The sequence below is a fragment of the Natrix helvetica genome (genome assembly GCF_964273705.1).
Source record: "Natrix helvetica genome assembly, chromosome: 9".
Lineage (NCBI taxonomy): Eukaryota > Metazoa > Chordata > Lepidosauria > Squamata > Natricidae > Natrix > Natrix helvetica.
Genome location: NC_138560.1, coordinates 26739638 through 26766863, shown reverse-complemented (window position 1 = coordinate 26766863; position 27226 = coordinate 26739638). Strand labels below are relative to the sequence as shown.

The following is a 27226-nucleotide window of genomic DNA, read 5'->3' as shown; positions in this document are numbered from 1 at the left end:
TTAAAAATGCCAGCGCGTGCTGGGATATCAAGATAGAATTTGGATCTTTAAAAATTAGCCAGCATCCGCTGGCAGGTCCAAATGAGAAACGAACACCCCAGGGCAGAGACAGGTATTAACAATCTAGTGCTTAAGGAGATAGGACAACGGGGTCACTTCAAGCAAAACTAAGAAATTTAGCAGGTAATAAGGTAAAGCCTGTCTGAATGGAAGACCTAGGTAATTGGACTTGATTAATTTGATGTAATGTCTGTTAAGAAATTCTGTGTGTGTGTGTGATCATTTCCAGACCTGGAGGGAAGTTGAGATCCTTTAATAATAGAAAATGGAGCTCATTGGCTTATGTACAGCTCCCTGAAATAATTGTAATAACTGCCTTGCATGAAGAAAGAATGAAATGGGATTTTTGTATGTGTAATTAATGATTGGAGTGCAAATGTGAGCATGTTGATGGTAAAAGTTGGTATGAATGTAGTTTGAATGTAGTTTGATTCCCTTTCATATAAAGAAGCAGTCAGTTACAAGGTTGTTTAATGGTATGTGTGTGTATGCATGTGTGTTATCATTTCCAAACCTGAAGGGAGGGTGAGATCCTCTAATAAAATCCTCTAAGAAAATGAAGCTTGGTGGCTTGTGGGGAACAAAAAGCTTCCTGAAATACCTATGATTGTTTGGCATGAGCAAGCATGAAGGTCTGATTGCAGTATGAATGTGAGTATATGTCCCCCATGCCCCAGGGAGTGATAAGTGAATGGATCCAGAGATCCACGTGATTGCCTGTGTGAATTCCCCCCCCCCCCCACTCTTCCTTCTGGGTCATTCTTTGGAGGGAAGCAGGAAAAAGCGGGGAGAATGAGTGTCTGCTCATTTTTACCATGAGTGTGTGTATGAAACGCCCCAGTGATACCTGTGAATGCCTCTGGGCATTCCCCCCCCTCCTTCTTTCCCTCCTTCCTTTTGGGTCATTAAAGGCTGAAATTTTTCTCCTCACTTTAACCACTTTTTTTCCCCCTCTCTTCTGAGAAATTTGGAGTAAATGGGTGATCTGCTCCCGCTTACCTTTCACTATTGTGATCTTTTATCTGCATATAAAAATTATGCAGTTACATTTCTTTGCTCTGAATACAATTTTGATTTTTTTTCTTGAAATTTTTGAGGTTTAAAATGCTTAATTAAACCTATAAAAAGGAATGATTTTGAGATATTTTGCTTACATTTGTAAATGTTTTAACATACTTAATGAGAATTTGCTTCCATCTGAATGGAATTTGATATTTTGGAGTGTTGACTCAAAGTACCTTTTTTTTTTTAAATTGCAATTTTTAAAAGCTGTTCTTCTTCCCTCCCTCTTTTACACCTGTGCATTTTTAAATGTTTATGAGTCAAGGTGCTCTACCCTATGATATTTTATTTGTTTGTTTGTTTGTTTGCAACACAAGTTGTTGTCCCTCTTGGAAATTTACTCATCTTACTGCAAAAGTGTTTCAATCATACAGGCAGTGGGAATGTCATGTTCCATGAAATTTACATCGTCTGCCTCCTGAAATAATGTTTGGATTTCCACACTTGGACAGAATGGGTGAGATTCCACAACATGAGACTAAAGATATGTCTGTAAAGAACTGTATTCTTGGCCTCTCCTCTTTTTTTTTAACCTCAGAAACAAAGGACTGCTAGCTCAAACCATAACTCTCCAATTTGCTGCTTGTGATTGCCTCCTGATAAAACCTGACATGAGGAAAAAAAAACTTAGCCAAGCCTGGGACAGACTGCCAAGACTGACTGACCACTCTTACCAGCCTTACCACCAAACCAAGCATGCCACCCTAGCAGACATGAAAGAACCCTGAAGGAGATGAAGAAGTAAAGACCAAAAGACTCTTTTCAATTCCCAGAAGACAGCTGAAAAGATTATGGGGAGGGTGGAATTTGATAAAGTTTTCTTTCTCTGTTTCATTCACAGAAATTTATTATGCTTTCTTCCTTGCCTCATTTATATTGTAATCAGTTTAATGTACTCATGTAAGAATTGTATTTGAGAGTGGCTGGCACAGCAAGATCTGAACACCTTAGATTTCTGGCTGGTGGGAGGGAAATTTATCCAAAATATCTGTATTTTCTGTATTTTGAAGCACACACACACACACACACACACACACACACACACACAAAAGAGAGAGAGAGGGAGAGAGAGAGGCCCCATTCAGAATTAGATTGAAACTATCTCCTTGACCCAACTCCACAAAGCTTTTCCTACGTTGATTTTTGCCTTTGCACAAAAGCCTAAACAGTGATATCTCCCTTTTAATCCCATGGGGGAAGGGAAGTTCCCCTCAGGCAATCCCCCCACTTGAAGAGCTAGCAGAGAGGATCTAAAAAAAAACACCAAGCTCTCACAAGAAAAAAACCACACTGCCCAGTAAAGCAGGACATGTTGCACTGGTGGTCTCTGATAGGAGTCCCTGGGCTCATTGTGTGTAATTTTTAATTTTAATTTTTTTAAAAAAATACTAAATAGCTTGTATTGCACACTAGCTAAACTCAATTTGGCCTCACTAAAATAGGAGCTAGGGCAGATTAAAGAACCATCCCCTGAAAATGGGTAGCCTGTACTTCTTTAAAAGGCAGAACCATGGCTGTGAAGGATTTTTGGGATTTGTGGTTGCTTGTACCCTGTCTGGAAGCTCACAGAAAGTGATATCAACCATCTGAAAATAATTGGCATGGTAAATTGGATATTGTAAATTTCCTTCCAGAAATTGTGCCCTGGTTGTTAAGACCTTCATGGTTGAAAGCTCTCTGGGAGCCAACTGAAGGGATCCTTCTGCTGTCTCTTTCAATGCCTTTCCATCAGAAAAATTAAGTTTCCCTGATCTGACCAATTTTATCTTTTGTCAAAAACATGTGCGTTCCACTCACATGTTTTGAAAAAAAAAGGAGGGATTGTAGGAAGTTATCACCTAGCCCTCTCCCAGAAAAATGAAATAACCTAGGAAATATTGATAAGGCAGAATATTATATTTTCCTGGATGTGAAAAAGGGAGAAACACATTTTAAACAAAGTAAATTCCTACAGCTTCCTGCCCATCCCCACTTTGTCAATGGGCCATTAAGAAGGCCAAGCTAGTCCACTTTACATAATAAAGAGTTCTCCTCTTCAGCTCCAGGGGGGATGGCAATGAAGGCAGGATAATATTGCCTTTTACTCAACTGACCACATGGCATCTAAACTCAATCAAACCTGGATTCAAAACAGCCTAGAGGGTTGCCCCTGCACGGGCCCATGTGAGTCTGGCAACCAATCAGAATACATTTCTTACACAGGAACAGGAAACAGATAGGTGGGGCCGAACAGATTATAAAAAGCCCTGCAAGCCCTTCTTCAGTCCTTCTCTTCCCTTCGCTTCTTCTCCACCAACATTGAAGCATGTGATCACTTTTCTGTTCAGGGCTCAAGCCATGTGGTCCTGTCCACCATTAAAACCATCTTTCCAAGCAGCCTCCATGTCTCCAGTGTCTTTTTCCCCACTTGGAGCCGAACCCAGAAGGACATTTCTTCCAACAGTACCATATCTTCCAAAAATCCTCGAACAACAGTGAACTACAGAGGATTGGAAAAGAACTGATGTGGTTCCCCATCTTAAAAAAAAAAGGGGGGGGGGAACCAGACACAGGAAACTACAGACCAATCAGTCTCACATCAATACCTGGGAAGATACTGGAAAAATAATCAAAAAATAAATCTGTGAACAGATTTAATTCAAATAAAGTTATAATTAGCAGCCAGATCATGCCAAACCAAACTCACTTCATTCTTTGACAAAGTGATTAAACTGGTAAAGCAACAAATGCTATGGACATAGAATATTTAGACTTCAGCAAAGCATTTGATAAAATAGACCACAACCTACTTCTTGGTAAGCTAGAATAATGTGGGATAGACACCATCACCACCAGATGGATTTGTAACTGGCAGACAAACTGTACTCAATGAGTCATCCTCAATGGTACTACATCCAGATGGAGGAAAGGAAGCATTGGGGTACCACAAGGTTCCATCTTAGGCCCAGGACTCTTCAAAATGAATAGAAGGGGAACTCATGAAATTTGCAGGTGACTCTAAGCTGGCAGGAATAGCCAACACCCCAAAAGACAAGCTCAGGATCCCCCCAAAAAAACCCTCACATCCCCCATGTCTGTTCAGCTGGAGAACTTCAGCTCGACTCTCCAAAAAATCATCGCAGACTTGAAAAATGGACCCTATCCAACAAAATGTAATTTAATGTGGAGAAAAGCAAGGTTTTACTCCTGGACAGAAAAAACCAAAAGTACAAGTAGAGATATTAGTGAAACCTGGCTCAAAAACAGTAACTGTGAGAGAGACTTTGGAGTCCTTGTAGATGATCCTTTAAGCCAGCTGTGGGTGGCAGCAGCCAAAAAAGCCAATACAATCCTTGGTAATATAAACAGAGGCATAGCATGAAAATCATGTGAAGTATTAGTACAGTTTTATAAAGCTTTAGTAAAGCCACACCTGAAATACTGCATCCAGTTTTGGTTACATTACAAAAAAGATATTGAGACTCTGGAAAAAGTGCAAAGAAAAGGAAACTAAGATGATTAAAGGCCCGGAGGCTAAAATATATGAAGAACGGCTGCAGGGTTTGGGTTTGGCTAGTCCAGAAAAACGAAGACCCTAGGGGGGGGGACATGCCAGCAGTCTTCCAGTATTTGAGGGGTTGCCACGAAGAAGAGGGGCTCATCCTATTCTACAAAGCATAAGAAGGCAGGACAAGAAGCAACAGATGGAAACTACTCCAAGGCAACCAGCAGCCTGAAACTATAAGGGGAAACCTCCTGACAGGGAGGGCAATGTGGGATGCTTCCCTCCACCAGAAGTTGTAGGTGTTCCATCACTGGAGATTTTTAAGAAGGAACTAGAGAGCCATTTGTCTGAAATGGTTACAGGTCTCCCGCTTGAGCCGGAGGTTGGGCTAGAAGACCTCCAAGGTCCCTTTCGGCTCTGTTCTGATTGAATCTGCTCCGCTGCCAGATGCCTTCCAAGCAGCCCTGTGAAGTGCTGGAGGGAAGGAACGTGTGATCTGAAGGCCTGCCCCAGGAAGGGGGCCTTGCAGCAAGAGCAGAGGAGGAGGAGGGGGGAGGGACACTTTCAGAGACCTCCCTCATTTCGAGGGAAGGGGCTCTAATAGCAGAGGGAGAAAGAGAGCACCCCCAAAAGCTAAAAGAAAAACGAGGAGGAAATCATAGGGCTAGAAGGGAGTTTGGGGGTCTTCTAGTCCAGCCCCTGCCCAAGGTCTAATCTAAATGCAGCCCTCTTCAAACTGGATATTGGGGGCAAATCACTGGAGGATCTGAATGAACCTTCCCTTCCCACATGGTTTAATGTGGCAGTCAGAACAGATGAATCTCCAGTGGGCTCTAGGGGGGGGGCTGTGTGAAGGAGATATGCTGTGGAGGATGGGAGGGGACGGGAGTTGGTTACTGGCTCTCAGGTAGGAGCTCTATTGCAGCTTCCTGGGGGCAGGAAAACCTTTGTATCTCTAGCAAGAGCACTAATCATTGGGAACTGGGCAGCCCAGCTGAGCCAGGCAGGAGGCCCCTGGCAGAGATCTGATGATTTTGCAAAGTGTGTGTGTGTGTGTGTTTTGCAACTGCCTCTGTTGAGCACCGGAACACCTTCTCCAGAGGACCTTCCATTGAAGACAGTGAGGTGGCCACAGGTCAAGCCAGCTTGTTCCTGGAAGGCCCAGCTCAGCATTCCGTGGACATAAGCAAACTATTAAACTGGGTGGCTCCCCAACATTCCTCATTTCCCAAAAATATCTTCGGTGGACAGAAAGCTGCTCCCAAAAGACAACCTCGGTTTCCTCTTGGCATTAGGTTTCTGCAGTTCTTGTGGCTGAGATGGGCAGCACCATACGGCCGCCATTTCCGTTAAGAATCCAGGCCGCTGACGGGCATCCTAAGTTTAAGATGCTGTTGGCTGTTTTTCTGACGCAAGAACAATGTTTCCCTCTTGGGATGTCACCACAGACAAGCCTGCTCTGTGGTTGCTTTGATGTGCCCACTGAGCTGCAGATGGAGAAATACACCAGAATCTACTTGGGGTGGGAGTTAGTTGGTTGGTTTCACTTTTTGGGTTTGCTCCAAAAAGAACAAAATCGTAAATGGAGGGGAGTCTTATTTTTTTAATTAATGCAAAATTAGTAAGATTTTTATTTTTGCAAATGTCACTTTCATAATTTCATGAAATACTAAAGCATACATCTTCCCTAATACTCCATTGAAGCCAATGATGAATTATAACTTCTACATCATTAAAAGGGACAGCCTTACTAACTAGGAGGTGGCAGCATATAAATGAATGAAATAAGTAATAGTCACAAATAATTCTAAAAGAAATAAATCGATACACCGGAGCCCAGGACAATGCAGGGATGCAGGGGGGACTTTAGCAAAAAGTTTAATTCAGAAGATCAGTTTGTGTTGGCAGTGAATCTGGAAGCAATCTCTTTTCTTGCTATTGTTGGAAGGGTTGCTTTATTTTGCCCCCCCGCCCCCGCCCCGATAAATATTTTTGTTTAAGAGCCACACAGCAATTCTGAGAAGGGCCCCTGGAGACGGCTGGCCAGTTGGGGGAACCTTTCTGTCTTAGCAGTTCAAAGGGAGAGGCAGATATGAAGAGGAGTCATGCATGCAGAATCCTCTCCGCTGCTTGTGCAGCTCAGTTCCAAGAGGGCCACGCCCCAGCAGTGGCCAGTGCCTCCGTGGTTGGGGATCTTCTAGTCCAGCTCCTTGCACAAGTAAGGGACCCAAGATCATTCCAGACAAAGTCCAGTCTCTCCTTAAATATCTCCAGTGACGGAGTACCACAACTTCTGAAGGCAGCCCATTCTACTGATTGTTTAATCACAAAGTAATCAATTGTTAATTAACTGTAAACGAATGGGACATGTCTTTTTTACATCACAGACTGGATGCAAGGATGAAGGTGGTTCGCTTTTTAAAGATCAGATGCCAAGTCGGGGAGGAAACTGGCCTTAGGAGAAATTTGGTTTGCTCAGAACCTCCCCCTCCCAGAAATACTTTTACTGAGTCAGTGATGTTTCAACCATTTTTATCCAGCATGGTCTAGTTGTGAGCCAATGAAGGATCAGGCCTTTGTCTTCATCGCCTGTCGAGTGAGTCCTTCCTCCCCAGGGATGGGCAAAGGCCCCCTTGCCGGGTGGTGGCTTTGTGACCCACTCCTTGGGCTGGGGGCCAAGCAGCCCCGAAGCCCCAGGGCTCGGCAAGAGGCTTGCTTGCTCCCAGACTCCCCTTCCCCAAACCCAGCAAATGCACAACTCCCCCACCCCCCAAAGTGCAGTCACCCCAGGACTTCTGAGCCTGGAGCTGCCTAAGCTGAAGAAGTCAGGTCAGCTGTTGGGACAGGTCAGGGGGCTGCTCCCCCTTCCGCAGGGCCAGGCAGGAGCCCCACTCAGGCAAGAACCCATTGCGGCCCCCTCCCCAGTCCTGCTTCTGGAGACAGCAGTTCCCATTGCCAGGGCAACTGAGAGTCACCCCCCACAGCACACACACACCCCACACCTCCTGCAGAGGCTCCTTCTCAGCAGGGCCCTGCAAGAGACCGGCTCTGCTCCCCCCCATCAGCAGCCCCCTACCCTCCGCATCCCAGCCTCTGACCTCCCCATCCGGCTGAACCCGGTTCCAGGGAGGAGGGGCAGGGAGAGGATCAACCCAGCGCAAGAAGGGAGGCTGGCAGGGGAGCAGCTGCTCTTCCCGGATTGCCCCGCGGAGTTTCAGTAAGTCAGCACTTCGGCAGGGCAGGAACAGGCTCGACCAGGCGCCGCTCCCTCTTCCCTTGCAGCCTCCTCCGCGGTTGGCCAGAGTCACCCAAGGCGGCTGCCTCCCCCTGCGGAGGCTGGGGGGCACCTGCTGCTCTCATCTGACGACCCCTCGTGCCGCCCCGGCTGAGCGCTGGAGGCCCCGCGGGGCATAGCGAGCGCCCCGCCTCCTGCCTTCGGGGAAGCCGCCGCCAGCTGCAGGCAGAGGCGCCCGGGGGAGGGGCCGGACGGGGGCAGCGCGCGGAGCCGGCCGACGGGCTGAGCCGCTTCCCCAGGTCCTCCGAAGGCGCAAGCGGAGCCCCTCCGCGCCCGATCCTCGCCCTCCCCACCTTGCTCCCAGTGGCCGCTGCAGCCGCTCGGGCGACGCGGGAAAGAGGCGCCTTTGCACGTGGCCCAAGTCGGCTCAGCCGGAGCCCTTCCAGGAGGGACCCCCGAAGGCTCCGCCGCCTCTGCGCCCCCCAGGCAGGCGGGGCCCCCTTGAGAGCCTCCGGCTTTTCTGCCCCCCCCTCCAGCTGGCTCCAGACGGCTCGGAGACCCCGCAGAAGAGCGGAGCATCGCCGCGTGGGGGCCGCTTCCGCCCAATGGGGAACCCGGGGGGGGGCTGCTCGCCCCACGAGCCACGCGCGACCAAGGCCTCCGCATAGCCAGGGGGGGGGGGCTGAGCCCGGAGTCCCAGGAGCCGCCCGGCCCGGCCCTCCTCCCGGGAGGCTGCGAGGCGGGGATCGGCGACCCCCAGGGACGCTCCGGAGGCCGCACCTGTCGGGACGCCTCCTGGGCCGGGGGTGGGGGGGCAGGCCGAGCCTCACAGCGCTTCCCTCGGCCCCCTTGCCTGCTCAGGCCGAGGCTCCGGGAAAGCAAGCCGCGCGGAGGCTTCGCGCTCCCGTCCAAAGCGCTCCGGAGTCGGCCATCCCTCCGAGGGCAGCGGCCGTCCCGCGTCGCCCCCCAACCCGCCGCCCGCCCGGCCCGACGGGACTCACCCAGATTGACGAAGCTCATGACGGTGTCCGCGCCGTCGGCGGCTGCGCTGAGCGCGGGGCTGTCCTCGGCGTCGTCCTGGCGGGCCAAGGCGCGGTACAGGCCCAGCATGAAGAGCGGCGCGGCGGCGGGCGGCGGGCCGGGCCGGCGCGGGCGCGTCTTGCGGGGCGCGGGCGGCGGGCGGCGGGGTCCGCCGGGGAGGCCCAGGAGCGCCAGCACCTCGCGCTGCAGCTCGCGGCCGCTCAGCCGTCGCGGGGCGGCGGGCAGCGGGCGGCGGGCGAGGGCCTCGCGGGGGTGGGACGCCGGCAGAAGCGCGGCGATGAGGAGCAGCGCGGCCGCCACCGGGCCCGACGAGAGCCGCATGGCGCCCGCGCAGCGCAGGGGGCTCCGAGTGCCGCGGCCGTCGGGCGTCCCTTTAAGCGGCAGGCGAGAGCGGAGCGGGGAGGCACGCGCTTCGCCTCGGCGGATACGCTGGGGGCCCACGGGCAAGGAAAGGCAGGCGGCGGGGCAGCCTGGCCGGTGGTTGTCACTGCCACGTCGCGGCCCCTACCCGCTCGGCCTCCGCCGTCCAACCTCGTCCTCCAGCTCCGGCCGCCGCTGCACCTCCGACGGCCCCGGCGAAGGGCGGGGAGTTCCCGTCCCCAAGAGGCAGCCGGGACTCCTCTGCCTGCTGGAGCCCAGCCCCGGAGCTGCCCTCTGCCGGAGTCGGGATGCCGGTTGAGGCTCGCCCTCCGATCCCGCCTTCCGCCTCTGGCCCATCGAGGCTCCGTCCGCCGAGTGACCGGACACGTTCCCGGCTTCCTGGTACTCGAAGTCGTTCCGGCGTCTCCCAATCCAAAGGAGCCGTTTGAGCGAGGGGGTCGAGGAGCAAGAGGCCAAATCCCCTGCGGAGGTTCAGGACTCTGAGCAGCGCTTGTAGGTCTTATCCTCCGTGGGCCGCCCAGAGCCGAAAATCAACTTCCCAGAAAACTAAAATCTACTTTTATTGAGCTTGGCTGCAATAACCGAATGTTTCAAATCTGATTGTGCTGATGCTCCTTCTCCTCCTCCTGCCTGAGCCTGACCCCCTTTGGATTTTGAAAGAGCAGGCTAGGAAGATAGGTGTCAATTTTTATTTGCATTACTTATTAGGGAATCAGAATAACTTTCCCTGAAAAGTAGCAAAATTCTGCTACATTATGTACAAGGTTTGCCCATAAATGGTTGCCCAGCTCATTGATGTCAGAGGATAATTTTCCTTTGTTTTACTGAATACATTTATATTGGTCAATGATTGAAGTACATTTCTATTCCTTTCTGTGGACAGCCAAGAAAACAGAGCAAGTCAAACAAATCAGTCCAGAGTTCTCCCTGGAGGTACCAATGAGCAGCTTTAAATGATTCTACTTTGGCTCAATTACGTCCGCTGTCTGCAGAAGGAAGGCTCCAATGCTGGGAAAGTGGAAGGAAAGGCCAGCAGCAGAGGTGGCAATGAGAGCACCGTTAGAGGAGCAAGGTGGGGAAGGGAACCGCCTGGAGAAAATCTTTATCTCTGGGCTTCCTATCATCCGACCCTGACTTGACAGAAGCCCACCTGAATGGATCCTGCTTCCCTAGAAGTGCCCTGGAGCTCTCAGTGAGGAGGAGGAGGAGGAGGAGGAGGAGGAGGAGGAGGAGGAGGAGGAGGAGGAGGAGGAGGAGGAGGAGGAGGAGGAGGAGGAGGAACCAGGGAAGGTCATCTAGCTGTTGTGGGAATCTACAGTAAGCATTGGCTGAGCTGCTTCTATGAACCAGGCTGACATTTGTGCCGATCTGCTTGCATATTCTGCTTGGAGCACTGAAAGAAGTAACTGGCTCCAGTACCCAGGTTGATGGGGAGGTGCCTGGACTGGCTGAGGCTGCTCCCACCGAGCCCCCAACGAAATGCTGGGGAGGCAGGAGAGCCTGGAAGACACCTCACTGACCACCCACTTAGACAAGATGCTCTGTTAGCTTCCAAACGCAGGGGAGTCATTGCTGCAACTAACAGTATTAATTCCCGATGTGGAAAGGAGTTGGCTAATGGAAACCATCCGGGGTTAGTTAGCATTTCTCGGCTGCCCACTGAGTAGGAAGGTGGCAGATGGAGGCGATAAATAAAGACCATTTTTGAATGGCCACAAGTGGGGCATCTGTTCAAGGGAAACTGGTGGAGACATTGCCTGGTAATAAGCTGGCCAACTCCACCGGGAGCCTTCGGCTGCATTCCAGAGCAGGTTTGGTCCTCCGTGTTTGGAAGAGCTGACGAAGACCAAGCTTTTCTGAGCCGAGCAGCCAGAAAGGAATTTTAGCTGCTTTAACCACGAGGAAAGATGGCTGCAGTTGTATAGCAGCACTTTCCCCATCCCTGAAAGGAACCTGGAAACTAATTTGCAGAGTGCAGGAGAAGGAGTAACGGATTGGCCTTGGCCCCAAGTCAGCACCAGGGAAAAAATCCTGGAGTCCGAGACCAAACCAGGGGCTCAGAGTGGGGTCCTCCCATCGGAAGAGCCCAGACAGAAGGGAGAGGGCCATCAGGTGCATGCATGCTCGGAGCAGATGGGGGATTTGGTGGTAGTGGGTTGCTTTATTTTAGTCAGGAAGCAGAGGAGGCAGACGGGAGGGAGAAAGAGGAAGAGCTAGGAAACACCACACAAGCAATTCCTGTCCTACTTGGGACTTTCCACATTGTTAAACCTTAAGCCAGGCAAGAAAGGAAGTGGGCTTAGCTCAGCTATGGCGAACCTTTTTAGGCTCGCGTGCCATAAATGGGGGGAGCGCAGGGGGGTCGTGTGCAGGCGTGCCGCACCCATAATGCAATGCACGACCCCCCCAGTGTGCATGCGCACACTACAGACGCGACTCCCCCCATTTTTTTTATTGAAAAAGTTTTACACAAACAAATTTTCCCCCTTTTTACCCCCCCACCATATAATGTAAATCACAAATACTGTACCCCTCCCCTCCCCCCATCTTAAAATAAATTTCTCATTCAAATATTGTACCTAAACATATATAAATCCTAATATAGGTTTCTCTTAAAGTAGCAATATTTCATTAATCCCATCTTCTAGATTAGTTATGCATATATATTGCCCCACCCTCCACCCTAACCCTCCCCCATCTCCCAATCAAACCCACCCCCCTGACTTCCGCTATACACCACTCTAACAATTCCAAGCATCCCATGTATTATTTACTCTGATCATCTATCAATCTAAACATTCTTAACTAAAGGCTACATAGTACTTCCTAGTCTGATATTTATTCTGTATGTAATCAATCCATTTTACCCATTCCTGTGTGTAATGACTCCCCCCATTTTTGTGTGGCGACACCTGGTGGCCATTGTTAACTGAAAACACCATGCAGGATATTCAGTTAGTCTTTGATTTACAACAGTTCAAACGTGACTTATGACCATTTTCCACACTTATGGCTGTTGTAGCATCCTCACATGATGCATGGTCACGTGATCAAAATTCAGACGTTTGGCGACCGCCTCATTTATGACCGTTGCAGTATCCTGGGGTTATGAGATCATGTTTTGTGACGTTCTGATAAGCGGGGAACTCAGATTCATGTGATATCTGTACTAACTGCAGTGATTCAACCACAACCAAGCAACAATCACAGCAAGCAAGTTTGCAAAACGCGACAAAACTGACTTTTAACAAATGTCTCTCTTAGCAACAGAATTTTCAGGCTAAATTGTAGTCATACATCAAGGACTACCTGAAAGGGGGAAAAAACCACGGGCAGATAAAACCTCGCAGAAGGCATGACATAATGTCACATCCGCATCTTAAGGGAAGGCGTCCAATTCTGAAACCTTCGTTTCCTACCGGAGTGAAGAGGGAATCCGCATCAGCTCCAGGCTGAGCCACTGCAGCTTCCAGGCCTCTTTGGCTTATGGTGCCAGTCCGCACCCCTTTTGGAAATTGCCTTCTTGGTCTTGGTGCCTGCAGATACTTGCAGCACACACAGACCATGGTAATGGAGGATGATGCTCATGGATTTTGGGGAGAGCCTCCCCCGAAATGCCCTGCGTGGCTACAAGCTGCCCCTGCTATTGGCCTTCACCGGAATTGGCTGGATCCCAAGCTGACCACCTTACGTCTAGGGGAGCAGGGATACTTGTGGGTCTGCTGCCTTCAGCTCTTCGAAGGTGCTGATCAGGTGCCAGCAGATGAATCCGAGGGGCGGGTCAAAGCTTGGTCTTGGCGTCAGCCTGGGCAACCCCATCGCCCCACTTCAGTGGGTGCTGCAGGCATCAGCCTTAGGGCAAGGAGGACTCCGACTTTCTGGGCAGCATAAAATAAGAGACACCTTGTTTCACTTTTATTACTGCAAGCAATTTTAATACAAAACATGTGTTTGTTTTTAAACAATTCATTGGTAGAGCTTCCGGTTCTGGCTCAATGAAACCAACTGAGAGAATCACACAGCAAAGTGGTCAGTCTGAGGAGGGAGAAGAAGAGTACAAGTGAAGAAATACAGGAAGACCAGGGGGCCCCCAACCCCTTTTGCACGGGGGTCTCTCTCTTCCTCCACAAAGGAGAGTGGGGGCGTCCAGAGCCAGGGGGTCTGCTGGTGATGCTTCTCCACCTCCCCAAGAGCATGTGGTGGTGACGGTGACGGTGGCGGTCTCGAAGGCAGCTGGCCGCTCCAGAGCAGAGGCTCTCCGGGCTCCTGCTAGCCAGACAGGCCCAGACCAGCCTAAGAAAGCCATTGAATTGCAGTCAGTGAACTAAAACCTAAAGTCGGCTCTTTCACTCGTGGTTCGCCTTTTGGAAATGTGTTATCCTGTGGCTAAACAGAAGCAAATTTAAGATCCTCCCAACCCCTCACTGCTAAAACGACACGATTTTACCTCCCTACAATTCCCCCCAAAATATTATTCTTTGAAAGCTTAACGGGGTTTTCATTTTGCAAAGTACAGCATTGTAGTGAAGTTCTTTATTCAAATGAAGCATGTGCAAAGGTCCGTTTTCAAGCTATCTTCAGGTAAAACCATAGGAATTTATTTTAAAATTGGAAACAAGCCCCCTCACCGTGCATTTCTCTCTTATTGAGGTATCTGTGATTGACAAGGAGAGAGAGAGAAAAGAAAGTTCCTTTCTTATGTTGGATCTTCAGATGTTGCTCTTAAATATAATTTTTCTTGCTGAAACAGCACGTTAAATTTTTATAAAGATGCGTTTAGGAAACAATCCTAAAAGATAATGCAGGAACATCTCCTGCATTGCACAGAAATCCTATTTATATCATTTGTTTGTTTTTACATTTTCACATCTTGACCCTTTGCTTCTCTCCCGTGTGTCAGATTTCCCCCTGGGCCCCCATTGCAAAGAAGGCAAGTTTTATCTACATAAATATTCACATGGAAAAGGAACCTATAAAAAAAAAAGAGAGAACCAAATAAGGCAGCTTCATAACACAATTTTCTTTTACACTTTTAACAATATAATTTCTCCCATGTAGAATAAATATACATCCAATGTGTGAAGCAGGGTTAAAAACTGGACACAGGTTTCCGTTGTCTGTGCAAAGCTGGGCATCGTGTGGATGCCCTATTATCTCTTGGGGCCAGGAGATTTGGCAGTGCTTGTTTTCTTGGACATGGTGGGGATCTTGGAGGGCTTGGCCAGGCCCCGCCGGGAGCCCCCCTGTCCCCCTGTTGCGCTGCTCTCCGAAGTGTCTGAACAGGCCGACTGCGTCTCCAGCAGATCAAAGTCAGAGGCGTCGCTGCCTCGCCGGCTGCTGGTTCGGCTCCCTGCGTGGCTGCCTGCACGGCTAGTGGGGCGGCTGGCCGTTTTCTTAGGATCTGAAAGTCAAAGACAAATGTTTATATCCCAAGGAAACCTTGAAGGAATTTAACAGGACTTGCGTTCGACCCTCCCTCCAAAGAAATAAGCTCCCCCCCCCCCCGCATAAAAAGAATTCTGCTTGGCTCCTCCTGGGCAGCCACAGAGGGCCACGCGTGGTCTACCCACAGGTTGGGAGGCCATGCTGGGCTCCCCAACCCAAAGCATCCGCCTCTGATGCTTCCAAATCTAGCTCGGAACTTACCGGCTCGACTGGTTTTGGCACCGGAAGAAGCTGGTGAGGAACTGTTACTGGTGTCCCCAGCGAGAGACGTCCGGCTGGAGTGGAAAGTGGGCCGTTTCAACTTGCTGCCCGAGGACGGAGCAATCTAAGGAGGCAAGTGGGTTCTGTTACAGAGCCCCAGGAAGAGCCCTCTGCTGAAGCAGCAGCAGCTGCCAACCCCTTAAAGGCAAAGAGGAGGCAGGCTTCACACATGGCCTTGGGGAGGCTTGGCCAAGCGTGTTGTGTGAATTCAAGCCAAGCAGATGATTATACGCCATGCGCAAACTGAAGGCCATCCTCCCAGCGTCATCACTGTCGTGATTTTCCAGAGGCCAGGGAGGAAAGCGGGAAGGAGACCAGAAAACATGAGGTGCTTCATCAAACTGCTGTCCTAACTGGGGAAAAGGAAGAGGAGCCATGAACTGGCCCTGGACTTGGGGAACGGCCGTTTGGAGATTTAGACGGCTTCCAAACGCCTGCTTAGAACAAGGAAGAAGCACTGCCTGTGCATCCCTATGAGGAGCACACCCACCCACCCACCCCGTGGAAGTACAAGGCCAGGCTCCTAACAGCCTTCCTTGGAAGGGAGCATGTTTCAGGGTCCAGAAGAAGTCTTCCACATACAATAAATCTGAAATAAAGTCCAGTGCTTGGACTGTAGTCTGAACATGTACCACCTCTGAAGTATTATGGAATCTTCAGATTCTATTTATTATAACTTATAAGCCACAAGAGGATGTTGAGGATCTGCAGGAGGGTGGCACTCAACTGCCAAGGTGCCACAAATGGCTGGGCCCTCTTTCTCACCGCCCTGAGTCCTGCTTAGGAAAGGCTGCGGGTTATAAATAAAAGTTGATTGATTGATTGATTGATTTCTGGGCTCTTTCAGGGAGGCAGAAACTGTTATGGGAATGAAAACAAAGAAGGGCCCACACAGGCTATAGATCCCAGACTTTTAGATCCGACAGGCTGGAGAATTTGGGAGTTGAAGCTCACCCTTCAAGTTGCTGGGAAGTTAAAAAACACTTAGAAGAAATTAATAATTAAACAAATTAAGAGAGACCAATTATTCAAGCATGAACTTTTGTTCTCCCAACCTTTATTTCTGAAAAAGGCCCCGGTATTTATTATATTTTTTTATTAAGCTCGGACAGCTTTTTCCTCTTAGTTCTTGGAAGATGTTCTTAATTCAAGATGATCAGCCTCAAACTGGACCAGAATGCCCAGGCACAGGGAGACATATAAATGACACCACAAAAAATGGTGCGGGACTTGAACTCGGCAATGGGCAATCCTGAATAGGACCCGCACCTCCCATGGCGCCTGCCGGGACCCTCTGTATCAATGGGGCCTAACACCCTCCTCTTGGCGGGACTGCGGGGTAACAGCTCAAATTGTAAGCGGAGGGCATCTACCAGTCCAGTGTCTGGTTTTTTTCAATATAAACAATGATGTTTGCTCGGAGGGTCGTTTTGAGCACTCCGAAGGCTTCAGGAACCGTCCGGAGGCTTCCCTGAAGCCTTCGGAGCGCTTAAAATGGCCCTCCGAGCAAACCGGAAGTCACTCTGGAGCCTGGGGAGGGCGAAAAAAGCATGTAAAAATGGGGGCGGGAAAGCGCCTGTAGTGCACTCATGCACACTGGGGGTCGCGCATTGCATTATGGGTGCGGCACGCCCGCACACGACCCCCCCCTGCGCTCCCCCCACTTATGGCACGTGAGCCAAAAAAGGTTCGCCATCGCTGGCCTAGAGATTGGTATATGAGCATTGATCCTTCTAACATTTATATTTTATTGGGCTCTACTGATCTAGTTGAAATGTTAATTTATATTGCTAGTCCACATCCGACATGCCACGGGCCAAATAACGACACAAGCCAGCCTCTGCTCAGAGAGCCTGGGGAGCGCGGGCGCTTTGGCCAAGGGGAGCAAGCAGGAGAGAGAGGAGGCTGACTTCAGCCCACCGGAGCCATACTCTACCTCAGAAGCAGACAGGTGGAGGTCGGCATTATCGCAGCCCCTCAGGGGGGAACCTGCCTTGCTGTTTACCAACCAGGGTTTGTCATAACAACGGGTGAAGTGATGCGGAGTCTGTGAAATGGAAAATCCAAAGAGAGTTTGAAGGGGGGAGGGTGGGGGGAGCAAACAAATGAGGGGGGGAGGGGGGGGAGTGGCCAGGTCAGAAGAAAACAAAACAGAAAAGAATATAAATCCTAAAATAAATAAATAAATAATAATAATAATAATGATGATGGCGCTTGTGATGCATTTTTGAATGTTCAGTTGACTGAGTTGCATGTTTAATGAATAAATTATATCATAAGAATGAAGCTGCTGATGAGCACAAACCTCGGCTGACAAAGGGCACACCTTTTATTGGTAAAAAGGGGAAGAAAAACCATATTCCACGTTGTGGGGAAGAACAAAGAAGCTGCCTTCCTGAGTGTGGGGAGGCACAAGCGGGAGGCTCTGAGGGAGAGAGAGGCCGTGGAAAGGCTCCCTGGAAGCAGCCTCTGCCCAAGGAGATGATCACAGGCCCCACCTGTGGTGCTTCTGGGGCAGACTTGGGGAGGGGAGGGGGCTTCCCCAGCCACCTGATCCACGACTCAAGGGAGACTTCCAGAAGCCCTTCGTGGTTTCAAGGCCGAGGGAAAAGGCCCCGTGGCCAAGGCGAAGAAAGAGCCGGCTTCTCACCTTGGTCCCACTGGCAGGTGTGGCAGGGGAGGATGGCACTGAGGGGCAGCTGTGATTGCTCTGGCTGGCGCTCGAACTGGACCGTGTGGGCGAGGCGGCCCGAGAGGAAGGCTTGGACCTCCGGCCACGAGACCGGAATGGTGCCATTCCCTGAGATGCGCCCTCTGGTAGAATGAATTTTTCTCGAAGTTCAAGGTTAGTCCTGCCTCGAGCTGTAAGAAAAGAAGAAGAACACAAAATACGGATGACGAAGGTGAAGGTACCTCAATGGAAGAGCCAACTGATGGTCCAGGTTTGGAGTCTGCTGGAAGCACGGCCTCTTTCTCTCCCTTTCTTCCAGCCGGACAAAAGGGCCTCTTCAGCCATTTACATTTGCAGTACTGAATGCGGCAGGAAAAGCCCCCCCCCCAATGCAAGCCACACATCATGCAAAGCCCCAACCACTCAGCTGACCCTTGTCCCCCCCCCTCCACATCAGGGCTAGGAGAAGATGCGTGGCCTTGAAGCTGAGAGCAGGCATCCTTCTGAAAGCCCCTCCTCTGTCCCACATGCCGAAGGGGGCTCCCCTCCAAAGATTCTTCTCCCAGGGTCAGCCCAGCGAAGAAGCCCTGAAGTTAAAACTGGAGTGAGCCAGTGGAGGCTACGGGGCTGTTGGAGAGGGGGAGGCAGGCCCGGTGCCCCCAACAAGGCCAAGGGGAGCAGCATCAGTCACAAAAAGGAAGGGTCGAAATGGGCGGGGTGGTGGGGTGCGTGGGTGAGATGCAGAGGCTACAATGCTTGGCCTCTCAGAATCTGCTCTTCACTGGGATTAGATTGCTCACATTGGCTGTAAAAGGACTTATGGATCTTCTGGAACACCAAGATCCAAAAAAAGGGAGCTTGTCGGGACAATCCCTGAGCAATACTCCCACTTGGAAAGTTCTTCTGGCTCCCCAAAGCCTGGAATAAAATTAACTGGTGGGATCAAGAAATTGGAACACCCCCCCACCCCCAGCTTACGAGCAAACGGGTTGATAGAATCTGCCCTCTGTGGAAAATAAACCCGGCCAACGGAAGCACACATATTGGTAGTTTGGTTAAGTAAGCCACACCGTGCAAAAGCCGTGTAGGATCAGTGCAGCCTACCCAAGGCACACACCAGAGCAGCTGGCTCTTCTTCTGGAATTACGGGGAGCTAAGCAACAACTGGTCACAGCACAGCAACAGGAGTGTGGTAGTCCCAAAGCCAGAAGGGTTTGGAAGCCCAGGGCCCTCCCATCCAAGGCCTTCCCTTGGTTTTCCCGTAAGTTTGCCTTCAACATCCAGGACTCTCAGCCAAATACCTGGAGGCGCCAGGTGAGAGGAAAAGGTGGAGGTTTTCCAACCGGGAGCATCCAGCCAGAAACGGTGGGAGGAAAGGCAAGTAGGAACCTGCCAGAAACATCACAACTCCAAAGACCGAGGAAAGGATGTTTAATGGCTGCTGACAGGCTACTTGGGGGGTTACAGGCACCCCAATCAGCGCCTGCTGCAATTCCGACCCCAAGAGAGGAAGTGACACTAAAGGATGAAAGCATCTCTCCTCTGCACCCCCAGAGGAAGGGAACGGGGCGGGAGTGGGTGGACTTCAAAAGTCTTCGGAGTACCTCTGCTGCCTGGGGCTGCCGGGAGGCCGGTCAAAGTTTGGCAAGTATCCAGGAATTGGGACCAGGGTTACAATACACCCTAGGTTACTACTTGGTGCAAGGTAGAGACCCTGGAAAGTGCACTGCTGGCTCAGGGCTTATGGGGCACCGTTAAGAGCAATGTTCCCTCTAATTTATTTTCAGTGTGAGCAGAAAAGTATAGAGTTTGAGCGGCACATTTTCATGCCTGAGCAGCACCTGAATTTTTTTCACAGGTGTCACCTAAGACAACAACAAAATCAATATTATTTGAAACTCAAAGTTATGTTTCTTCAAGGTACCCGCTTAATTCAAAGTGTTATCTAGTATCACTTAACAACGCTCCTGCTTAGCAACCAAAATGTTGGGTCAGAAACTCTGGCATTGAAGCACGTAAGTCTTTTTTTTTTTTTTCCATTTGCGAATCAGATAGTACTTTTTAATTAAAAGAGTTTTGTACAAACAAATTTCCCCCCTTTTCACCCCCCCCTCCACACAATATAAATCTCATACAAATGCTGTACCCCCCCACCCCCCCCGCAAAAATTCACATTCAAATATTATACCAAACACTTTACCCCCTCCCCTCCCCCCATCTTAAAATAGATTACTCGTAACCCCTCTCCTCCCAACAAACACTATATAAATTACTCTTAAATTAATAATAACACATTGATCATTTTCTAAGCTAATTTAACATCTATAACTCTTAATATAAATTTCTCCTAGCCTAACAATGTTTCATTAGTCCCATCTTCTAATTTATTCATACATATATATTGCCCCACCCTCCACCCTAACCCTCCCCCACCTCCCACACAAACCCACCCCCCTGACTTCCGCTGTATACCACTCTAACAATTCCAAACATCCCATATACTATTTACTCTGATCATCTATCGGTCTAAACATTCTTACCTAAAGGCTAGATAATAACTCCTAGTCTGGTATTTATTCTGTATATAATCAATCCATTTTGCCCATTCCTGTGTGTAATCCTCCTGTTTCTGAGCTTTTAAGAAAGCTGAAATTTTTGCCATTTCGGCGAACCCCGCCACCTTCTGAATCCATTGATCAATTGTCGGCAAAAAATCTTTTTTCCAATGTTGCGCAATCAACAACCTAGCTGCTGTGACCATATACAAGGCCAATTTTGTTTCCCCTTTGGTAAAATCCTTAGCTATACCCAATAAAAACATTTGCGGAGTGAATTGTATTCTTTTCTTAAATACATTCTGCATAACCCACCATATTTTTATCCAAAAAGCTTTCACCTTGTTACAAGTCCACCATACATGAAAAAAGGTAGCATCTAGACACGTAAGTCTTAAAGCTGTCAAGTTACAAGATCCTTGCATCCCTAACCCTTTAGGGAAAAAAACCCCAAGGGGTCTTCAAACCTGACAGCTTGAAGACTTGTGGACTTCAACTCCCAGAATTCCTCCTCCAGTCATGTTGCGGCGACGTCATCTGCGTGGATCTGCTCCATCTTCGGGTTTTTTCACAGGGGGCAGGGCTGCAGCTGAAGATGCCGACGAGCCCCCGCCGCCACCAGAATAACAACTGCCACCTCCTCCTCCTCCTCCAACAGCACCACCACATTTGCTGCCCGGCGCTGTGGCTGAGGTGAAGCCTGCAAAGCTCCCGCTGGCGCCCACCGCCCGTGGCAGCGGCGCGTCCCCCCTCCACTCGGAGCACCTGAGCTGGGCCCTGCGTTACCCCTGCTGCCTTCTCCTCCTCCACCGTGCTTTTGAGAAGCCATGAGGCCTTTTCCCCCCTGCTCCCGCCCCCCTCCGCTGCCTTCCTACTGGCTCCCGCGGCCTCATGGCTCCTCAAAAGCACAGCAGAGGAGGAGGGGGCAGGGGTAACGCGGGGGCCAGCTCAGGTGCTCCAAACGGAGGGGGAGGCGCCGCTGCCACGGGCGGGGGTGCTGGCGGGAGCTTTGGCGGCTTTCACCTCGGCTGCAGCGTCGGGCAGCAAATGTGGTGGTGCTGTTAGAGGAGGAGGCAGCAGATATTCCGGTAGGGGCAGGGGCTTTGGAGGTTTACTTTAGCTGCAGCGCCGGGCTCAAGCAGCTAGGATTGGCCGCCAACAAAGGACCTCCCCGGGCTTGCTTTGCTGAACTCAGTCCCCCCCCCCCTCATCAAAACAAGTCCGGGGAGGTCCTTTGCGGGCGGCCAGTTCTAGCCGTCTGCAAAGGACCTCCGGCGCCTGTGACAGTAGAAATCACTGTGCGGCAGTTGGAAACTGCTGCGCGGTGTTTTCTTGCCACGTGCGTGGCCATGCAGCCGCGCACCTTAGAGGGAACAGTGGTTAAGAGTGCCCTCAACCCTGGCCACCCAAACCGCTTCGGCCAGGCCTCCTAAGGGCAGGACTCCCGAGAGGAATCTGTTTAAAGTCAGAAGCCGCATGAAGCACCGTCTGAGGCGGCTTCCCTGCATTTAGAAAATCAGCAAATGTGACTCTGTTGTTTTGTTACAGCTATTGTTACTTTCCATCTGTTTTTCTAACTTCTTGAATTCCATTTTATTTGTGTTTTGTTCTGTCCGTCCAATCAAGTGCTTCCCGGAGAAGAAAAGCAGAGAAGGAAGCGTGCAAGTAAGGGCATGGCATCTACACAGGGTCTCACTCCCCCTCCCCACTCAGGGCCACCCAGGAGAGTAAAGCTGAGCCCAAGGACCCGGTGGGGAGAAGGAGGGGACCTCTGGGGGGGGGGAGGGCTCCAGCCAGTTGGCCAATAAGAGCTCGGCACCCCCTTCCTTCCTTGGCCAAGCACAGCGCAGCCTCCAGCATTCGGGACCAACAGAGGCAGGTTAGAGTAGCAAAGCCATTCCCAACGGGGCACTCAGAGAAAGGGAAGAAAAACCTCCAACCTATCGGAGACTGACTGGCAATCGAAGAGCTGGAGTCAGAGCGTTTGATTTTACTCCCAGGGTGATGAACTAGAACAGAGAAAAGAAACAGGTGCGGCAACAGGAGGGAGCAGCAGGGAAGGAAGGGAGCTCCTTTGTGCGGCATGCAGGGGGGCCGTGGTCAGTGGCCGAGGGAGGAGAGAGAGACTGACTCCCGGGGCAAAGGGCTCCGGGACCTGTCTGGCTGTGGCCCCTGGGTGCTCAAGGCCGAGAACCTTTTTTCTCAGGGGCCCGATGTTGAGCAATGCTCCCTGGGCTGATCTTCCGGGGCTCCCGGGGACCCTCCAGAGCAGCTGCCCTTGCTACTCCCCAGTCGGCGGTCGCCTGTATTGGAGCTTTCTCTGAGAAAACCCTTCCTGAAGAAGCAGCGCAGCTCCTACCTCGACAAGGATCGTTTTTCACTAAGAACTCGTCCAGGGCCATCCATCCTCCGCCGACACGAACCATGACGGTACTGCGCAGGATACGGACCAGCCGCAGCTGCTGGGAGTCCCCAAACTGTTGCAAAGATGCAAAGAGAGCGCCGGTTTCATTGCCACGTCACGCATGTTCTTCCCCAAGCAGGAGAGGTCTGTCTCTGGGTCACCCCCCAACCCCCATATCCCGTTGAAAGTGACAGAGGCAATTACTTTATGAAAGGATCACACGTTTGATTAAGTGTATTATTCTTATTAAATCAATTAATCACCATATTTCTTAATCATTAATTTCTTAATTTTTTTAAGGATTAAAAAAGTAGAATGGTCCAATGTTCCCTGGGTGGCAAGAAGCCCATTTTGCTGGACTCCTCGGTCACCAAGGAATCCCAGCCAGCCCCAAAAGGCTGCAGGAGAAGGATGCCAAAGATGCTGGGGGAGGTGGGGCAGGATGCTGGGGGTCAGCTCCAGGGCTCCTGGCCAGGCCTCTCGCCTGCTGCACCCCAAATGGGCCGCTTCCCTTTGGGCCAATTTGGGCTGCCTGGAAACCCGAATTCAGCCCTTCTCCTCAAGAGATTTGTGTCTTTTGGAAGCTGCTGACCGAGCCCCCTCCCAAGAGACCCCCTGGGGTTGCCTCTCATCTGGAAGGAGAGCAAAACCCTCCACCGAAAAGCTTTCCAGCCTGGCATCCTCTCCCCCCACCCCCAGCAAAAGCGTGATTGGCAGCAGGAGCAGCAACCTCCGAGTATTGATGAACTGCTTAACTGCCAGGATCAGAGGCAGAGATGGCCTTTTGCTGATTGATCAAGGACGTCCCAGACCCCCAGCCACCTGCTTCACCTACAGCAGCACCTGGAGTTCCCATCAGCCTTCACCCGGGGGGGGGGCGCTTTTTAGACCCATAGACTGCCCCCTCTTTCCCCCAAATATTTCAGATGGAAAACAGGGCGGTCACATCTCGGGGGCCATGGACATATGGATGGAACCATCATTTCCATCTCTCCACAATTCTGGTGGCTGAACAAGGAAGCTATTAACTTTTCCACCCTTCAGCTGATCTAGGAAATCGAAATTCCATTTGCTGTGTCGGAAAAGGCCGGCTGCCGACATTCACTGCCACCTGCTCCCCAAAGAGGCAACAGGATGCGACCCTGAAATCAGTGGAGAGGCAGAAATGAGAGCAGGAATTTCTCTGCAGCAGCTGTAATTTCTCTCAGCCAGAACGCCAGAGGCCGCACAGAGGCCTCCCTTGTTGAAAGGGCTACTTGTGGGAGGGAGTTTTCCAGAGGAATTGGGGACTTGCATTGCCAAAGCGATGGGAAATGAACAGGAACCCATGGAAAGAGGCCGATATACAGAACCCTTGGTCAAACTAGCAGTTCTGTGCAGTGACCACAAAACTCTGGGCCGAAGTCCCCGGCTGAGCCACCCCCAGCTCTCCCCAGGCAGGACGGAAGCTGCCGGAGGGCTCCTTGGTCAGGGCAGATGTGGAGGTCCCTGGGCTTCCCAAGATATGTTGGGAAGTTCAGCCGAAGGTCTCCTCAACGGCTGGTGGTTGGCCAACAGTCCATGGCCCAAGCCCTGAACTCTGCTTCCTACCATCAGTCCCTTTTGTGTACCCAGGACAGCCCCAGATGGATGCGGAGGGAGCTCTGCCCAGCTGCTGCTCTCTTCCATCCTTTCAACTCTGCCTGGAATTTCTGAGACTGAGAATTTTGGCCCGGCTCATTGCCAGGACAGCCCAACGGCTGTTTCAGATGTTCCCTTAAAGCAGGTTTTCAGTTCTCCCAAAGGTCTGAAGTCTACGCTGGGTGCAGATGGGCCCGTGTGTGATTCTGTGTTTGTGTTTACAATTGGTGGTCACTGTATTTCTGAATATACCAGCAACCCTGTCAAGTTAATACATCCACCAGCACTGCAGCCGTAGTTAGGAAAAGGCCGGTGTGGAAACAGACACGCAAATTATACATGCACATATTGGAAGGAGAATTAGCTACAGGAAAACGCAGAGGCAGCACTGCAAGGCTCACTGTACCTGGTTGCCGAGGAAGAACTAGAGAGGAGGAGGAGGAGGAGGAGGTGCAAACGGGAAGAGAAAGGGAGAAGAGAGAACACATCACACAGGGTTACATCACACAGGGCAACAATGCTGACACTCTTTTCTGTGCTTCCTGGACGGCTAAACTGCTGCCCCTCCCTTTACGTACTAAAAGAAGGGAAGGAAGGCCAGCAGAAAGGGCGGTGGGGGGTGTCCCAAGTGGCGGGGGGCCACAGCTTCCACCCACCTCCCCCCAGCCCTCCCTGTAAGAGTGGCAACCAGAGCAGTCCCACAAGTGCTCTGTGCCTGGGCCCAAAGGGTCTTTCCTCAAAGGAAGAAGCTGCTGAAGGACAAATGAAGCCCAGTTGCCTCTTGGAGGAAGCCCTGAGATGGATGGCTGAGAGCCTCCAGAGATGCTTTTCTGCCTCCTTGGCTAAAATCCAGTCAGGTTAAAGGACACGGAGAAGCTCAGACGGAGGGCAAATTCCAGAAGCTTCAAGCAAAAATCAAAAAGAGGGTGAAGCTCCATTTCTGAACCCATTTTCATGGGAGCATCCAGAAGGAAACTCTTCAAGCCTGAGAAAGGATTATACTCTGAGGCAGACCCCCTCCCCCAACACAGGGGCTTCCCAGGCACAGACGAGAGGGGCGGCTCACGGGGGCAGCTTTCTCCATGCCCCCTGCCCCGCCCCCGCCTCTGGAGCTGCACCAGGGGGACAGGCCTGCTTCCTGACAGGTGGGGTGTGTCTCCTTCACACAACAAGGGCCAAGGTCAGCCTGCTGAGGGCCCCAGATCACAGACAGGCCCCATCCTGGCTCCCTCTCCTTACCCGGTACTTGTTCTCTCCAATCTGCTCCACCTGGAATCGCTTGGCACATTTGCACTGAGCCACCTGCCTTGTCACCTGTGAAGGAAGAGGAAGCAGGAGGAAAAGGTGCATCTTCTGCAGGGTCGGTGCTGAAAGCTGACAAAAAAACCCCCTGGGCTTCTGGCGCCCCTTCTGCTCAAGCTCCAAGCAGGCTGAGAGGGGATGGCTCCCCACTGGGGCAGCCTTGGCTGCTATGTGATGATCTGGACCCGAGATCCTGGACTGCTGGGCCACCACCCACTGACCAGCGCTGGCTGGGCAAGGCTGCTCAAGTCCCGTCATCTGTAATGGACGGTAGAGGCCAAGTCTATGTTTGCCCCAAAGGAGGGTGATCCCGAATGTCAGAAGCCCCCCCAAAAGGAGTGATGAAGAGTGGGCATGGAAGTCCTGGCTTCTCCTGGTAAAGCTGGGGCACCGGATGCAGGAAACCAGTCCCGGTTACGGTGGGCAGGGGACCCACTCTAGCGGCATTTGCATGCCCCCAAAACAGCAGGATGCAGACTCAAAATAAATCTCTACACATAATTAGTGCCTATTGATTAAGATGAACGGCCAGTAAAAGAATGTGCCTTGATTGGACTGTCCTGGCAGGTGGACTAGATGACCTCTAAGGTCCCTTATGTTCTATGGTTAAACATTCCAGTAGCCATAGCAAAACGGAGGGGGAAATGAAGGCCAGGAGAAATACCTGGGAGGAGTGGGAAAGCTGGAAGGCTGCCAAGCGAGGGGGGCAGAGGAAGAAGGGATGTCTCCCTGGTGAATCCAGTCTAATCTATTCCAATGATTTTGACTAATCCCCCTGCACAAGCCTCCCACAAGAGAAGGGATCCCAGACTCTGAGATGCAAAGGGAAAAGGGGGCCATAAGGAGCAGTAAGTGGGAGGAACGCTACTTCTTTCTCATGAAACCTCTCAGGCGTTTAGCAGGAGAAGAAGTTGGGGAGATAAGTGACGACACGCCATCTCGATCAGTGGCGACAGTGAGCTCCTCGTTGCCTGCAGAGCCCCGTTTACTGTCTCTTCTCCTCCCGACTCCCCAACCAAGCCCATACCTCATCCTCGATTTTGTCCGCATCTGTTGTGGGTCGGTAAGCATCTTTGTTAGGGTGTAGAGCAGCTACAAACTCATAGTAGTCAATATAGCCATCCCCATCCCGGTCAAAGATATCAGCGACAGCTGTCATTTCTAACTTTGTCGTGGGGAATTCTGGGGAAGAGAAAGAGAAGAGATGGACACCGAGTCCCTTCAGAGAAGCTGTCCAATGAGGGGCCCTTGCCAGCCCCTGGCACAGCCTCCTCCCTTCCCCAAAAGGGCACACGTGGGCACAGCCTTTGTTTCTGGGAAATAAGACAAGCAGACTCCAGGGCAAGAGATGGAGCAACATGAGGCAAAGGGGAAACTTTACTGTCGGGTTCCAGCTACTGTCAGGTCCGAGCCAGGGGGATTTTGCTTGAGAGACCCAGAGATGGGGGCGTAAGTAGCCCTGCCAGACCCAGCTCGCTCCAAGGGATTTCCTCTCGTTTTTCACACCCTTCCTTGGGCACGTGGTGTGTTGTGCAAAGTGGGCAGAAATGTGGTTTTGGATTTTTTCCTAAGACTGATAGAAGCAGAAATAAGGAAGTGATGGCCAAAGCCCCAGCCTTGGCTGACTGAGTTTGCTGCAGAGCAGCCTCACTTAAATGGATGAGCAGACGGAACGGCTGCCCGTCTTCCACCTCAAAACAGCCTT

General features: G+C 51.1%; 2 protein-coding genes across 17 annotated transcripts in view; both read right to left on the bottom strand.

The window, feature by feature from the left end:
* BMP8A (bone morphogenetic protein 8a) overlaps positions 1-9511 on the bottom strand; it is a 33134-nt gene extending 23623 nt beyond the window's left edge. For both annotated transcript variants that reach the window (XM_081961588.1, XM_081961589.1), the window contains exon 1: positions 8843-9511. In XM_081961588.1, the coding sequence (XP_081817714.1) occupies positions 8843-9203 (361 nt within the window). In that variant the 5' untranslated portion in view covers positions 9204-9511. The remainder of the gene's footprint in view (positions 1-8842) is intronic.
* A 3656-nt stretch (positions 9512-13167) lies between these two features.
* Positions 13168-27226, bottom strand: part of MACF1 (microtubule actin crosslinking factor 1) — a 325486-nt gene continuing 311427 nt past the window's right edge. For 7 of the 15 annotated variants that reach the window (XM_081962854.1, XM_081962857.1, XM_081962861.1 and 4 more), the window contains 9 exons: positions 26549-26703; positions 25459-25533; positions 24626-24643; positions 22555-22672; positions 22136-22204; positions 17620-17831; positions 16906-17016; positions 14910-15033; positions 13168-14664 (listed from right to left, as the gene is read on the bottom strand). In XM_081962854.1, coding sequence (XP_081818980.1) covers positions 14414-14664; positions 14910-15033; positions 16906-17016; positions 17620-17831; positions 22136-22204; positions 22555-22672; positions 24626-24643; positions 25459-25533; positions 26549-26703 — 1133 coding nt within the window. In that variant the 3' untranslated portion in view covers positions 13168-14413. The remainder of the gene's footprint in view (positions 14665-14909; positions 15034-16905; positions 17017-17619; positions 17832-22135; positions 22205-22554; positions 22673-24625; positions 24644-25458; positions 25534-26548; positions 26704-27226) is intronic. The other 8 variants (XM_081962863.1, XM_081962859.1, XM_081962858.1 and 5 more) reach the window with 5 other exon arrangements.